The sequence below is a fragment of the Dromiciops gliroides genome, chromosome 5 (genome assembly GCF_019393635.1).
Source record: "Dromiciops gliroides isolate mDroGli1 chromosome 5, mDroGli1.pri, whole genome shotgun sequence".
Classification (NCBI taxonomy): Eukaryota; Metazoa; Chordata; class Mammalia; order Microbiotheria; family Microbiotheriidae; genus Dromiciops; species Dromiciops gliroides.
The window spans coordinates 275,738,279-275,755,397 of record NC_057865.1 but is presented as its reverse complement, the minus strand read 5'-3'; the positions used below and the strand labels follow the sequence as shown (position 1 = coordinate 275,755,397).

Genomic DNA, 17,119 nt, shown 5'->3' with positions numbered 1-17,119 from the left:
AGATGGCCACTGAAACCCCTTGGATTTCTGAAACTCTGGAATTTAGACATAACCTCTTCTTCCTCTAAACCAGTCAAACTGGGGAATATAGCAAGGATGTTGTTGTTGAGTCATCTCAGTCCTGTGCAATTCTTCATGACCTCATTTGGACTTTTCTTCGCAAAGATACTGGAGTGGTTTGCCATTTCCTTCTCCAGCTCATTTTACAGATGAGGAAACTGAGGCAAATAGGGTTGTGACTTGCCTGGGGTCACAACACTAGGAAGTATCTGGGACCAGATTTAAACTCAGGTCTTCCTGACTCCAGGACCTAGCTGCTCATAGCAAGTATGGAAGGGTTTAGTGACAGGGAAGATGCCAAAGCCCAAGCGTCCTTAGGGTATGATGACAGGTCAGATAGCAGTGCTTAGGAGAATGAAGGGCATGATGCATGTCAGAGTGTGTAAGATCCAATGATTAACCACCTTATTCAAAGGATTATAGTTGGTGACTCCTCGAGTGGCCATGTCTCCTACCAACCAACACATCTCTCTCCAAAGAGCAGCTCACATTGCTCTGGACACAATAGATTCCTAATACATGTTTATTGAACAAATGAATGAATGACCCAACAATCCCATCATTGGTAATATACTCTGAGTGTTACCAAAAAGAACAAAGGCATAGCTGTTTAAGGATATTTATAGCAGCACTGTTGGCAATCGCAAAGAACTGAAAACAGCCTTTTCGTACAATAGCTGAAGGATGGCTGCATGAGCTGGTTTATTAATGTAATGGAACATTAGGGTGTCAAATAAAATGATCATTTCAGCAGTCACTTCTTAAATGCCTCCTATAGGTTGGGCAATGCAGGGATGGCTCAGTGGATGGAGGGCTGGCCTCAGAGTCAGGAAAGCCTGGGTTCAAGTATCACCTCTGACATTTATTGGCTGTGACCACGAGTAAGTCATTTGTCTTAAGCACTTCTCTAAGCTATAGGAGAGGTGCCCGTTAGAGTTTCCTCGCCAGAATTATCCTATAACTATGAAATCATAATTGTACACCAAAACCAAAAATAGGCAAGGCACTAAGGATAGAAAGATGAAAAACATCAGTCTTTCTCCTCTAGGGGTCTGTTGACTCACATAATGAAAAGTTTACTCGATTTGGAGGTCCTGGGTCAGAGTCCAAATTTGAACCTAAAATCTAACTTCAGTTCCAGCTCTGCCACTTAGTAGCTGTGTGACTTTGGCCAAGTCACCTAACTTCCCTGGACCTCAGTTTCCCCATCTCTAAAATAAGGAGGTTAGACCCGATAGCCTCTAAGGTCCCCTCAAGCTCTAGATTAGTGATGCTATGACCCTAGAATACAAAAGGGGCGAAGAAGAAATTCAAACTGCTTTAGAAAGACATGATGATAAAGAGAGCAGCACTGTGGAACAGTGGTTAGAGAGCCGATCTTAGAGCCAGGAAAACCTTGGATCGTATGCTGCCTCGGTGACCCTGGGCAAGTCACTTAAGCTCTCTGAGCATCAGTTTCCTCATCTGTAAGATGAGGGACTTGGACTCAGTAGTCTCCAAGCTATAAGTCTATGATACTCTCAGTTGGTGAGGGGGGATCAGGTTGGGTAAGATTAGAGAAAAGTTCAAGGAGGGAGCTCCCGGAGGGGGAGCCTGGAAGAGATAGTTTAAATGATGAAGAAGCCATTTCTCGGCATGGAGAATGGCCTGTAACAAGATGGCAAAGAAGATGAGGGTACAAATGGCCCGGTTTGGGTCATAAGTGAGACACTGGAAGAAATTTGGGAAACCTTACATAGTGATCAAAAGAAAGCAGAACCAATATGACGTAGGCATGAAGGACAATGATATCAAAGGGAAATCATACATACTAGCATATTTTGCACATTTGTAATGAGGAAAACCAAAAGAGTAGAAAGTGGAATAGCTAATTGGTCATTGGACATTTTGTAAATTTCAGGACAGTGTTTTAATGTGTAAAGAGTTGTAAATGCACATTTAATTAGTATCATTTTCCCAAGTTAAATGTGCCCTTTAAAAACACACATACCCACACATACACCTAAATGGATCAAACTTTACATGGGAATTGTTAGCATTTTCTAAGCACTGTGGGTTTTAAGTAAAAAAGACCACAACAGTGCGATTAAACCAAGCCAGATACACAAAGGAGGAATCACACTGGCCATAAGTAATGTAGTCACTGAGCTAGACTTAAATTCTGTTGGAAATTATTGCTGGGTTGCACAAAGGAAAGGATCATCACATTCCCTGCCTGTGTGTAGCTAAACCAATTTCCTCCCCGTACTGATTATGGGGCACAAATGTCTTCTTTGTCAGAAAACATGTTTTTATAGAAGTTAAATGAAACACGAACACCCAAATCACCCCTGTTGTAAATTCCCTGCTAGCATTACTGCTTTCCTATTACAGAGATGCCCAGGATCCCTGGCTAGAACACCAAACAAATTATCAATTTACCATAGTATTTAGTGGTTGGAGTATTTCTTGATGTCTTAGGAATGAAGAATCAACTCAGTCTAGAAAATGTGTAATTTGTATAAGCTACTTACAGAATGTCTCTCATAGGATGTTTACAAAGATAGCAAGAAAGACCATGGGAAATTGTGTTATTTCATAAGAGTAAAGAGCCCCAGGGGCAGCTAGGTAGCACAGTGGATAGAGCACTGGCCCTGAAGTCAGGAGGACCGGAGTTCAAATCCAGCCTCAGGCACTTAACACTTACTAGCTGTGTGACCCTAGGCAAGTCACTTAACCCCAATTGCCTCACCAAAAGAAAAAAAACTAAAGAGCCCCCTCTAGATTCCTCTAAAAATCTCTCTAGGGAGAGGCAGGAGACCTGCTTTTAAATCCTGACTCTTGGGGGAGCTAGGTGGCTCAGTAGATAAAGCACCAGCCCTGGATTCAGGAGGACCTGAGTTCAAATCTGGCCTCAGACCCTTGACATTTACTAGCTATGTGACCCTGGGTGAGTCACTTAACCCTTATTGCCCTGCCCCCCCCCTCCAAAAAAAATCCTGACTCTTCTTTCCACTCCCTGTGTGATCTTAAGCAGTCTCTTTTCTTCTCAGTTTTCATACAGATAAGGAATTAGACTAGATCACTGGTGTCAAACTCAAGTAGATATGAAGAAATGGTAGCCGCTAACCCATACGTAAGGGTCCTTGCAGTCACATGTTCACTTAGAAAACTACATATTCACATTGTTGTTGTTCAATCATTTTAGTCATGTCCAACTATTTGTGACCCCATTTTGGGGGTTTGGGGGTTTTGGGGTTTTCTTGGCAGAGTTATTGGAGTTGTTTACATTTCCTTCTTCAGTTCATTTTACAGATGAGGAAACTGAGGCAAATGGGGTTAAATGACTTGCCCAGGGTCACACAGCTAGTAAGTGTCAAAGAGCAGATTTGAACTAAGGAAAATGAGTCTTCAGGACTTCTGACCTCAGCAATTAGGATAACCCCTCCCTTCCTTGATGACACGTGCCACCTTCTACATAAAGCTTCTTAAACTGTGGATCAATACCCAATATGGGGTCCTGTAACTTAATGTGGGGTCATGAAACAATTAACAACAGTAAAAGGTTATGTATACCTATTTTATATACCTGTATGCCCAGAGTAGGTAAAATTTTCTCAGGCGAAAAGGGGTTGTGAGTGGAAAAAGTTCAAGAAGCCTTGTTCTACATGATCCTTCACCCCCTTTGTTAGTTCTCTATCACTTTAAATACATTTGCATACACTGTATCTACGCATTTGTGTATATGTCATGTCCCTCCAAAGGAACAGAACCTCCCTGAAAGCAGTAACTTTTACTTTTGTCCTTGTATCCCCCACGCCTTGCACACAGTGGGGGCTTTAATAGGTGTTTGTTGAATTGTACTGAATTGAACACCAGGAATTCCAGAAAGATCACTGCTTTTATTTACACCTCAGAGAGGAACCATAAACCACCCCCCAATAAAAGGAGGGAGAAAACCTTTCAGCATCAGCTCTCCTGAGCATCCCATAGGGGAGAATAAGCCAGGAGGTATGAACTCTGATCATAAAAAAAGTAAATAAGACTGATTATAAAAATCAACACATGGAGCCCTAATTGTCCAAAGACTCAATGAGCCAGTGCTGCAAGGTCGGATAAATTAACGGGCCCCTGCCAGCCAGCAAGGGTGTTTTGGCAGAATTACAGAAGGGGAAGTGAATGTGTTCAGAACAGGTGCCTTCATCCCTAAAAATGGAGGGGAGCGGTGATTGCAGAGGTGAGAGGGAAATGGGAAGGAGCAACAGTAATCAGCTCGTGCATGATTGAAATGGATCTGTTGCCACATCCTGATAGCTGCAAGATCCTAAAATGGAACACAGAGTACGTAAGGCTGCCAGAGAGATTTTTCTCACTGCTCTGATTTCCATCTTCTCCAGAACCAGGCTTGGTTTTCTCTTAGGCTTACTGTGAATATGCACCTGCCCTCAGCCTCAAGCAGGAGGTCAAAATGGAAATGAAGCTGACTGACCTGCCATGGAAGCATAGTGTAGAGTTGGATTCTGCCTTAGAAGGGGGCAGCTAGGTGGCGCAATGGATAGAGCACTGGCCCCCTGGAGTCAGGAGGACCTGAGTTCAAATCCGGCCTCAGACACTTAACACTTACTAGCTGTGTGACCTTGGGCAAGTCACTTAACCCCAATTGCCTCACTTAAAAAAAAGAAGAAGAAGCCTTAGAATCCATTGAGTCTGAGCCCCTTATTTTACAGATAAGGAAACCGAGGCCCAAAGAGGTTAAATTAGGCTAGCCCAAGATTTGAACCTAGGACCTCTGGATCCATAACCAGGATTTTTTCCCCCACAATAAAATACCAGTCGAGTCTCATAATCAAAGGATTAGGCAGCATTAGGAGTAGAACTTGGGCTCCAACTTTGGTTATTGTTTGATGATCACATGGTAAATTGGGTTTAATACCACACTCTTCCTCATCCTCCTGTCAATGACCAATTAAAAGATTTATACAGTGGGGGTATGTGTCCATACATGTCTCCCATACTACTATGGGAGATTTGTGTACTTCCAACTTGAACAAGACAGCACCTACTTTGGAGACAACAACCAGAGAAGTTACTATGTTTTGGTTTGTTTAAAATTGTGACTTGGAAAGTAGAGGGAACATACCAGTTTGTCCAGAAAAAAAACAAGGGTTTCAGTGGATTGTAAGCTCAATTAATTAATTTTAATATGTATGAATTCATAGTACAATGTAACAGCTCCAAAAGCCAGTGGGATCTTGGGACTAAACTCAGAGTGGCATCACTTCTAGAAATGAGGAAGCAAGCGATAGTCCCATTGGACTAAGGACTAGTCAGATGACATATACAGCCAGTGGTGAATTCAGTTCCGGGCACTACTGGTTAAGAAGCTTGTTGATAAGATAGAAAGTATTCAGAAAAAGGCAAAGAGAGGGAAGGACATTCCTCAATGTCCTAGTCAACAAGGATTTGTTGAGTGTCTACTGTGTACCAGGCACTGTAGAGAAAAAGACAAAATGAAACAGTCCTTATTCTCAAGGATCTTATATTCTCTCAGAGGAGACAATGTGTGTATGTACACTACATGTGTGTATGCACGTTACATCTTAAAGACTCAATTCAAGGGGCAGCTAGGTGGCAAAGTGGATAGATCACCACCCTGAAGTCAGGAGGACCTAAGTTCAAATCTGTCCTCAGACACTTAACACTTACTAGCTCTGTGTGTCCCTGGGCAAGTCACTTAACCCCAATTGCCTGCCTCACACACACATACACACACACACACACACACACACACACACACACACACACACACAAAGACTTAATCCAAGTATCATCTTTTATTAAAAGCCTTTCCTGACCCCTTCAACTGTTAAGGCTTTTTAACTTCCTCAGGTTTCTTCTATACATTCTGTGAGTGTGTGTGTGTGTGTGTGTGTGTGTGTGTGTGTACACACTCTAAACAACTGTGTGTATATATGTATATTTTTGTGTTGTGTATATTCATGTGTGTATATATGTGTGAATATGCATATACATGTTCTGCCTATACAAGTCTTAGTGAAAATTTATTTTTTTAGTGAGGCAATTGGGGTTAAGTGACTTGCCCAGGGTCATACAGCTAATAAGTGTTAAGTGTCTGAGGCCGGATTTGAACTCAGGTACTCCTGACTCCAGGGCCGGTGCTCTATCCACTGCGCCACCTAGCTGCCCCAGTGAAAATTTTTATACTAAGTTGTGATACTAAGACTTTGGGGAAACCCATATTGAGGCAGAATAGATACAAGATAGTTTAGATATATGTGTTATATGACTTATATTGAATTGCTTGATTTCTTAGGGAGGGTTGACGAGGGAGGGAGGAAAAAAATTTGGAAGACAAAGTTTTTAAAAATTGATGAGAAAAAATTGGGGTTTTTTTACATGTAACTTGGGAAGAATTCTAAATTTTAAAATACATTTAAAAAATAAGAAAAAAAAGAATATATGTTTATATTATGTCATATATACAGGGAGAATAAATATAAGGTAATTTAGAATAGATATGTATGTATATATCATATACATACAGAATAAAAAGATCATTTAGAATATGATGCATATATTATGTATATAACAAATACAAGGTAATTTAGAATACAGGTGTATGTGTATATGTCATATATACATAGAATAAATACAAGGTACTTCAGAAATAGATATGTATGTATGTGTCACATATGCATACAGAATAACCACAGGGTGATTTAGAATATGTTTGTGAATATATATATATATATATATATGTGTGTGTGTGTGTGTATGTGTGTGTGTGTGTGTGTATATATACACACACACACACACACACAGAGAATAATTTAAAACATACAAACAGAGTAGTTTAGGGAGGAGAGAATTGGGGGAGGGGGGGTCACACTTTATGCAGAAGGTGATGCTAGGGGCAGCTAGGTGGCCCTAGATTCAGGAGGACCTGAGTTCAAATCCGGCCTCAGACACTTGACACTTACTAGCTGTGTGACCCTGGGCAAGTCACTTAACCCCAATTGCCTCACACAAAAAAGAAAGAAAGAAAGAAAGTGATGCTAGAGCTGTATTTTGAATGAGGTGAGAAATTCCCTGAGGCAGAGGTCAAGAGGGAATACATTGTAGGCTTGGAAAGTGGTCAATGCAAAGGCTTGAGAGGCTGTGTTTGATAAGAAGCAAGAAGGCCAGTTTGTCCCAAGAGCAGAGAGCAGGAAGGAAAGTACCATATGGAATAGCTGGAAATCCAGGTGGGCCCCAGCTGTGGAGGGTTTTAAAAGCCAAACAGAAGAGTTCTGTTGGCTCCTAGATGGAGTGGGAAAGTACTTAGGATTGTGGAGGAGGAGAGTGAATTAGTCACACCTTCACCTAAAGAAAGGCACTTTGGATGGTTTGGAGTGAGGGGAGACTTGAAGCAGGGAGAACCATGGGAAGCTAGTGCTGTAGTCTAGAGAAAGCTAATAGGGTCCTGAAGGGGGTTGGGGGCCTTGTGAGTGGTGATAAAGGGCAGATGTCAGAGATGCTGTGAAGGTAGAAAGGATGAACCTTGGCAGCTGCATAGATGCCATCTCTGGAGTGAGGAGTCAAGGATAATACTGCATTGGGGCAGCTAGATGGCACAGTGGTAAAGCGCTGGCCCTGGAGTCAGGAGTACCTGGGTTCAAATTTGGCCTCAGACACTTAACACTTACTAGCTGTGTGACCCTGGGCAAGTCACTTAACCCCAATTGCCTCACTTAAAAAAAAAAAAAGGATAATACTGCAGTTGCAAACCTGGGAGACCAAAAGGATGGGGGGGGGCCTCCATAGTAAGAGAAGTTCAGAAGAGGAGTGAGTTTGGGGAGGGGGAGGCAAAAACTGAGTTCTGCTCTGCACCTATTGAGTTTAGGATGCTTGTGGAATATTTCATATGAAATGTCCAATCGGCAATTGGTGATGTGGGACTAGCACTTATTAGAGATTAAGACTGTATATATAGATCTGAGAGTCATTAGCATAGAGATGATAATTAAACCCATAAGAGCTGATGAAATCACAAAGTGGGAATGTATAGAGGAAGAAAAGAGAAGAGACCTTGGGACAAAATTGGTTGAAGGAAGTGGGCATATTTAGCCTGAACTCAAAAGGGAAGGGATAACCATTTTCAAGTACCTGAAAGGCTGACTTATGGGCAAAGAATTACCTATTCTGGTTGGTCACTGAGTAGAGAAACAGGAGCGATGGGGGCAAGGTGAAAAGAGGCAAAACTTCCTAACAATGAGAGCTATTCAAAAATGGACAGGAGGTAGGAGGCTGACCCTCCCCAGAAGTCTCCAATTTGAGTCTGAACAGCCACTTGTCAGCTAAATTGTAGGCAGGATTCTTTTTATCAGGAATGAGGTAGACTAGAATACTTCAAGGACACATTCCTCTGTAAAATTCTGGTTTTTCTCTGATATTCAGTCCTGTGTAGTCTGGTAGACATTGTACTTTGTAATGGGACCAATGTAGTTTCTTTAAATTTATATGAAAAAATGAATAAGAAATTGATACTGTGGTGCTGTTCCTTTCACTATATGTTGTTTCATGCTCCTGCTGATTGGGAAGGTTTATATGATCTCCTACTTGAAAAAGAAAAGATGAACTAGAAGATCACCTCTTGAAATCCCTTCTAACCCTCTGGTGTTTTCCCCCTTTGAAAGACGAAATTCTGCCATAGACTGAATTGTTTATAAAAGCTTGGGTGTGTTGTGTAGATCACTGCCAGAGGTTTTTATACAGTGTCAATTCCAGGGAAATTAGCATAGCCAAGTATCTTCATCATCATTGTTTTATTTCTGTTCCTGACATTAATTCAGCTTGGGCTGTTTCTACATTGGTTGGGGAAGGGTGGGAAATGTTGGAAAGACATAAGGATGACAAAAGTAAAGCACTGAGGAAAAAACCTTATCATTCTACATCTTACCTAGCATGCTACCCATTTGTTTTTCTCTTTTTAATAGAGATGGAGCAGACAGGGAAGTAGATAGGACAGATTTCAGAAAGATGAATTTAAGACAAAGATTTGGATCCAGAATGGATGATAGGATCATAGATTTTGAACTGAAAGGGATCTTGGATGCCATTTCATCCAACCCCTGTCATTTGATAGATAAGGAAATTTAAACCAGCCAGGAAAGTTAAGTGACTTGCCCAAGGTCGCACAGGTAAATAAGCATCCAAGGCAGAATCTGAAGCCAGATCTTCTGCGGTGAAGGCCAGGGCTCTTTCCATGACACTAGGATTTCAGATCATAGTTTTAGAGCTGGGAGAGATCACAGAGCAATAGATCTAGAGTTGGAAGGGACTTTAGAAAGCATCTAGTCCAACTCCTTTCTTCTGCAGGTGAAGAAATTCAAATCAGAAAGGTAAAAGAATTTGTCCAAAGTCACATAATTAAGTGGGAGAACCCGAATTCAAACCCAGGTGCTTCCCCCACCCCAATTCCAGCATGCTGCCTCCTGGGCTCTACTCCTTCCTTTGACTCATATTAGTTTTCTAGTAACTTTCCAGTGTCTCAGGCAACTGTTTATGACTATGAGTTACAGAGTGACTTTGGACAAGACACAATCTCTCTGTGCCTCAATTTCCTCATCTGTGAAAATGAGTGGGCTAGAATAGGTGGCCTCTGAAGTCCCTTCCAGTTCTAAATATATGATTTTATTATGCTATGAGGTGCTAATTTTTATAGGGAGAGGGAGTTTCTCCACTTGGAGTTCCCTATGAAGATGAAATCACAGTTCCATGCCCCCCACCAAAAAAAAAAAAAAAGGAGAGCAGCTATCACAAAAGAAAAACGACAAATTGAATCATTTTAAATCCCCTTTCAAAGCACAAGGAAAATGGCTGCTTTTCATCAATCCAGTGTAGACTATTTAATAAACTCTAAATAGGAACAATGGAAACCTAACATTTGGGTAATTGGTTCCCTTTATGTGGAAGGCTCTAAATGTTTGCTAAAGGACAAAAATGAATGAATGGGTAAAAGACATCATGTCTGAAGAATGAGGGGAAAAAAAGATTGTCTAAATCACAGTGAAATGGCTTAGGTGAAAGATTCAATTGCATTATCATTACTGAATTGAGTAGGTTTGGATTCAAGCCACATCCGAAAAGACCTTCTCCAATTCCTCATCCCATTTCAGAGTTTTCAGAAACAAGTTTGGGGAATGGCAGTAGACAACCAGGAAGAAAATCTAGGGTGTGGGTATTTTTTTTCCTGATGAAATTTCACAAGAAGGAGCCAAGAAGATGGCTTACATAAGGCAGTGAGATGGGTTCTGGGAGCTCAAAACAGAAGGCTCTGGCATGCCAGTAGTGAGATGGTTGTGCAAATGGAGTAAAGATGAGTAAACAGACAGAGGAGAAGAGAGACCAAGTTGGTAAAAACCCATGGCGATTTTTAAAATGAGAGGAGCCACTTCTTAGAACAGATCAATAGCTTTTCCCATGTAGCATTATTTAGGGATTTCAGCCTGGAGCTGTAAGAGACCTTAAAGGTTAGACAAACTATATATAATTGTTAAGTTCTTACTTGAACTAGGCACTGTGCTACAGTCACCTAGCCCAAGACCCTCATTTTACAAATCAAGAAACTGAGGCCCAAGAGGTTAAGCGGATTACCTAAACTCATGAGTACAAGTACTAAGTGACTGTCTTTAGCAAGTTGATTCAGCTCTTGGTAAAGTGCTAAGATTTTTCTCTTACCTTTTTATGTATTTTCTTCCTTGTTTTCCTACCTGTTTTACCTGGAAAATCCATCAGGCCAACTGTCAGGTAGGTTAATTTTGATGTTTAATAGAATATGGGAAGAGGGGGAGGGTGTTAATGGGGAAAATGATGTTTTAAAAGATGATTTGGGAACAGTAATAATGCATCTAGAGGAATGTGTATGTATATGCACATGCTCATGTGTTTATATCCATTTTCATATGTATGTTTATATATGCATATATGTGTACACAGATACATTCAATATTGAAGCCCAAAAGCCAAGTACATGGTTAACTCTATCCAGAGCTAAAAAATTATCAAAGTGAAGCAAAGGTACATTGATTTTTAAAAATGAACATTTCTCATAAGAATTTGACCTAAAAAGATGAACAGGTCTAAATGATGAAGGAACCTAAGCAATTGTTTATGCATCTTCATTTTGCTTGGTACTTATTACTACAAGATGGTTTCATCGATCCAAGGAATTTGGGACATGTGATGGCTGATAGTCCCAATTAGATTCTGCTGAAAGTACAAGTCGTGTGTTTGGGCCCTGTTCAAGAAAAATTCCCAAGACCATTGTTTTAGAGTAGAGAGGAATGTGTATTAGTGAACTATCATGGGTAAAGAATTCGTTTTTGAATGGCCAGTGTACTTCTGATGGGTTTCTCTGAACACATTTAACTAGCCTGGGCCTCAGAAAGAAGCCATAGTTCATTGTTAAGAATTCACATATAGCAAAAGAATTACAGGAAGAAACAGGCTACTAATACTAGTAGAAGACTTCAACTTTACCCTCTCAGAACTAGATAAATCTAACCATAAAATGAACAAGAAAGAAGTTAAGGAGAGGAGTAGAATTTTAGAAAAGTTATATATGATAAACCTCTGGAGAAAATTAAATAGGAATAGGAAGGAGGAGTATACCTTCTTCTCAGCTGTACACGACACCTTCACAAAAACTGACTATGTATTAGGGCATAAAAACCTCACAACCAAATACAGGAAAACACAAATATTAAATGGAACCTTTTTAAAAAATTACACAAAACTTTTCTAGCTGGCAGAACTTTTCATATCTTATACTCTACTGCCATATATAGGCCTTAAGAACCCAAGGTCACCTCCACTCCATGATTAAGCATTGGAGGATTACATGGATCAAACCACAGATTCCTCAAGGATTGATGTATTATGTTTAATGTGAAACCAACCTTATGTGTTGAATGAAAAACACCAGGTAAAAGATAATAGGTGGGGCAGCTAGGTGGCTCAGTGGAGAGAACACCGGCCCTGGATTCAGGAGGACTTGAGTTCAAATCAGGCCTCAGACACTTAATAGTTACTAGCTGTGTGACTCTGGGCAAGTCACTTAACCCCAATTGCCTCACCAAAAAAAAAAAAAAAGATAATAGGTACTCATTATTTTCTTGTTTTTAAGGCCTAGAACTTCCCTTAGTCAGGTGTTCTTAATCTTGAATTTGGGAACTTTAAAAAAATATTTTGATAACTATATAATTGGTTTCCCTTATAATTCCATGTATTTTATTTTATGAATTTAAAATTGGCATATGGAAAGAGAGATCCATAGGAAGTCCAGGACATACAAAAGGTTAAGAACTCTTGCCATAAGGTGAACCCAGTGTGGCTTCAGTAACTCCCCTAGGAGCAAGAAACTGTAGAAATGCAGGAGGGGACAGAACTCTCTGTTTTCCTTTAGTGCCAGGGAAGAAGAGTAATCCTATGGACTGGAAACAGAGACTTTTTTTTAGCTTTTGAAGTGGAAGGCAGACACTTTATAAGCCTGAAGCACAGTCAAAACCCAAGAGAAAAGAGACAAACATGTAAATTAGAATGTGTTCTGCTGGAGGATATATTTGTGTGTGTGTGTGTGCACTGTAAGTTTAGTTCATTTGTATCTTTCGAGAGGAAAAAGTATGTACTTCAGTTGGCTCTCAACACGTCCTGTTCTCATAGCTTTCTGCTTTTATTTTCAGAAATCTACAGAGCAGATGAAAAAAGTCCCAACGATTATTCTTTCAGTCTCTTATAAAGGAGTCAAATTTATCGATGCAACAAATAAGGTATGTGAGACTGGTGGTGCAGTAGATTAAAAACAGTGGCTGAGGCTACTTTATAAACCAGCAGGTACAAGGCCAAGTACAGATGTCCAGTGTGGTAGCAGACACCAAGCAGCACCATGGCAGAGACACCTGGGTTCAAATCCTACTCCCGTTACTTCCTAGCTGGGTGACTCTGGGCAAATCATCTAATATGGGGGCATCCCAAAACCTTAGTGCTATTTTTTTTTTGATGAGGCAATTGGGGTTAAGTGACTTGCCCAGGGTCACACAGCTAGTAAGTGTTAAGTGTCTGAGGCCGGATTTGAACTCAGGTACTCCTGACTCCAGGGCCGGTGCTCTATCCACTGCGCCACCTAGCTGCCCCTCGCTTATTTATTTTTGAAGGACAATGAGGGTTAAGTGACTTGCCCAGGGTCACACAGCTAGTAAGTGTCAAGTGTCTGAGGCCAGATTTGAACCCAGGTCCTCCCAACTCCAGGGCCAGCGCTCCATCCACTGCGCCACCCAGCTGCCCCCTTAGTGCTATTTTAAATAGATTAGATAGATAGAATAGGTTGGGTTAGATAGAATAAATTAAATAGATTGAATTTGAATAAGATTTTGGGGACATGCGTTATAGAAAGTAGGAAATTCTCTGCTTCCTATATTCTTTTCTAGTCCCTGTCAGCTACCCAACCCCTCTAAAAAAAAAATTCCCCTATTTTGTATATTATGCATGCCCCCAGGCAACTTAGTCCCTAGATTTTATCAGCAGTATGGGGTAATGAAAAGACCGTTCTCTGGAAATTAAAATCCCAGTTGTATCACTTACTAGCTGTGTGATTTTCTATAAATTATTTAATCCGTGTGGGCCTCAGTTTTCTTCATTTGTAAAGTGAAAAGGTTGAACTAGATGACTTCTGGAGTCCCTTCCAATTCTAGAGCTATAACTCTTTAAATCACGAAATCATAGGTGGAGTTACAATCTGAAGGGGGCAAAAAGAATTCCCATACCAGGATTTTCCCATGCTGATGGCATCAAAGATTACTTCCATATGATAAACTTAGAGCTGGGAAGGTCAGGAGAGAAACCAACTTGCCCAGCCTTCTTATTTTATAGATGAGAAGAAAGACCTAGAAAGGTGGCCTATTTGGATTAAAACTCTATTTCTTAAGCCTTTGCTTTCTATCCCAACCCATGAACCCCTTTCTTTCCCTAACTATACATTTCACTTTATTTTTGGTCTTTGTTGGGTAGTTTTGTTTTACAAAGATTCCATTTCTTTTTTTCCCTTGCTTCTTAAAAGGATCATAAGATTTCAGGATCCTAGATTTAGAGCTAAATCTTAAGTCTTAGAGGCCCTTGAGTCTGATCCCTTCATTTTACAGATGAGGAAACTGAGGCACATAGAAGTTCAATAATTTACCTAGGCTAACACATGAGGACTTCCTGAGCCCCCACCCACCCAGAAACTAGTACTTCTCTCCCCCCAAAATGTATCTATTGATTACTTGGTATATTTTGTACATATTTATAGGATAATATTTTATATATTACTGTATACATTTTTATCTCTTATATAGTTACATGATATAAGTTTCTTGAGGACAGGTCCTGTTTTAGTTTTGTCTTTGTATTTCCAGTGCCTGGTACATGGTAGGTACTTAATAAATTATTAACTATGGGCTCCATTATCACATTACTACTTTTGAGCCACATTCGGTTAAGCCAATTTTACCCAACTGACCAGCACTTCTGAGAGGAAAGAGGCACAATTTGTAGACCTTCTTCCTCAAAGGGAATGACATGAAATAAAGGGCTTTATTCATAGAGCTATTATAGTCATACACACACATACATATGTATATAGACACACACTCTTCTTTTGGATGATAGATTCAACAAATGCAGATGAATGGACACCTAACAGTCAAAATTGCCATAACTCACATTGATATCATACATAATATATCATTGATATAAGATTTACCAAGCCCTTTCCCCAAATAACATCATTTCAGCTGCACAACTCTGTAAAGTAGTCTTCAGATATTCCCATCCCCAATTTACAGATAGGAAAAGCAAGGGTCAAAAAGGTAGTGAAATCACCTAATCTTTCTGAGCCTTACATTTCTCATGTGTAAAAAATGGAAATGAGACTATCTGGAAGGGAAAGATGTTAGGTGCCTGTGGTTCCTCTCCAAGGGTCAAGGGCAGCATCCAAACCCAAGTCTTCCTAACTTAGCATTCAGCACTGTCTCTGTTATATGAGTCTACCCATTGATTTATCAGATTTTAAATTAACACTTGAGATTCTAGCAGAACATAGTGGATCGAGAACTACCCATGAGGTCAGGAAGACCTGGCTTTCAATCCCACACCAAATGCATAATTGCTATGTGACCCTAGGCAATTTACCTATCCTCTCAGGAATCCAATTAACTCTAAAAGTCTTAATGACAGAAAAGATAGAGGCACCGATAGAGGTCTTTTCCTCACCTGGGAGTTCCTTATGCCGTGAAACCACAGGTTCAGTACCTATACCTATATGCCACTTAATTTTCCATACTGGGAGGTAGACAAAAGAGCTTCAATACTCATCTAACTTAAAGATAGAGTCAAAAAGCTCAGAAAGATATAATGGCTTAATGGGGCTTTGGAGAGAAGGTCTCAAACTATCAAAGGTATAGTGTGTATAGGGAAGCTACATTTTGTATAGGCATGTACCAGCACTTCTTCCTTTTGGGGTAAAATGGGAACGTGACTCATGCACAAAGCTCCTGAGTCAGCAGTGTCCTGAATCTCAGGTCCTGTGATCTTGGAGCCATTCCAGGCAAAGTGAAATGCTTGCTTCGAGCGAGTGAAATCATTCTATTGGCTGATAATACCATCAAGTTCAAATTATACAAATCCAGAACTTCGTGGTCCCAAGGGACTCCCTTCTCTAAAGCAGCTACAGGTCTTGGATCATGCAGCCAAGAATGGAGAATGCCAGTGAACTTTTGATTCTGGAATTATATACCAGCTTATACCATGTAATAAGCAGGAAGCATGGTATACCGGACAGAGGGCCAGCCTTGGTATCAGGAAGACATGCTTCTGACATGTATTGGCTGGATGACCCTATATGCATCCCCTCTCAGTGCCCCCAGGTAAATCTCTGAGACTATGAAATACAGATGACTTATACACTGGCACTGGTAGAGTGAGTTTTCACACCAGGAGTTACAGTAGTGGTCTGACCAGGACAGAATATGATGATAGTCTCACCTTCCTCATTCCTGTTATGATACCCCTCTTAAAGCAGCCCATCATCATCATCCTCATCATTCATCATCATCATTCCTTTGCAATTTTAGGACTCAGGTAGACTAATGGTATTAACTTACCAAGAGTATCAAAATGGGGGCTAGCCTTGGATTCAGGAAGACCTGGGTTGAAGTCTTGCTTCTAACTCATACTGGTTGGGTGGGGATAGGATTCCATGCCACACTGTAGGTTTATACCAAGTTTACAGCTTGCTAAAAACTCTAGCCACAAGTTTCTCCCTGCCTGCATCCTTCCTTATATAGTTTATTTTTAACCCAAGTATAGAACTACATAGATATAGATATACATTGGTATATCTATATCTCTATTAATATAGATTGATAAATCCTTATTAAATTTCATCTTATTAGGGTCAGCCCATCATTCTATCTTCTCAGGATCCTTCTGGATTCTTCTTCTGTCATCTGACAGATAACTATTCCAAGCAGTTTTATGTCATGTAAGAATTTGATAAATGTGTCATATATGCCTTTTTCCAAGTCACTGATAAAAATGCTGAAAGGAAAAAACAAAACAACAACAACAACAAACCCGCTGAAAGGTTCAGGACTAAGGACAGATCCCAGAGACACTCCATTAAAGACCTTGCTCCTAGTGGATGTGGCACCAATAATGAAGACTCTAGGTTGATTGTTCTAACAGTTAGGCACTCACATAGCTATCTATAGTCGTCTAATTTGCATCCCTCCTTGGGAGAGGTTTTTTCTTTCAGATACATTGCTGAAATACTGGAATCCTATGACTGTACTATATTCCCCTGATTGGCCAAGTTGAGTAAAAAAAGAACCTACTATGGGTTGGCACTGTACTAAGCTTAGACTGTGAGCTCCTGAAGATCAGGGACTGCTTTTTGCCTTTCTTTGTATCCCAAGAACTTAGTACAGTTCCTGGCACATAGTAGTTGCCTAATAAACCCTAGCTAATTAGCTAACTATTAAAT

General features: G+C 40.3%; 1 protein-coding gene across 1 annotated transcript in view; it reads left to right on the top strand.

Annotated features, from left to right (window-relative positions):
• Positions 1 to 17,119, top strand: part of ANKS1B (ankyrin repeat and sterile alpha motif domain containing 1B) — a 1,325,415-nt gene that overhangs the window by 1,271,316 nt on the left and 36,980 nt on the right. The window contains 2 exon segments of the mRNA XM_043965259.1: positions 10,837 to 10,848; positions 12,783 to 12,869. Of these exon segments, the coding sequence (XP_043821194.1) occupies positions 10,837 to 10,848; positions 12,783 to 12,869 (99 nt within the window).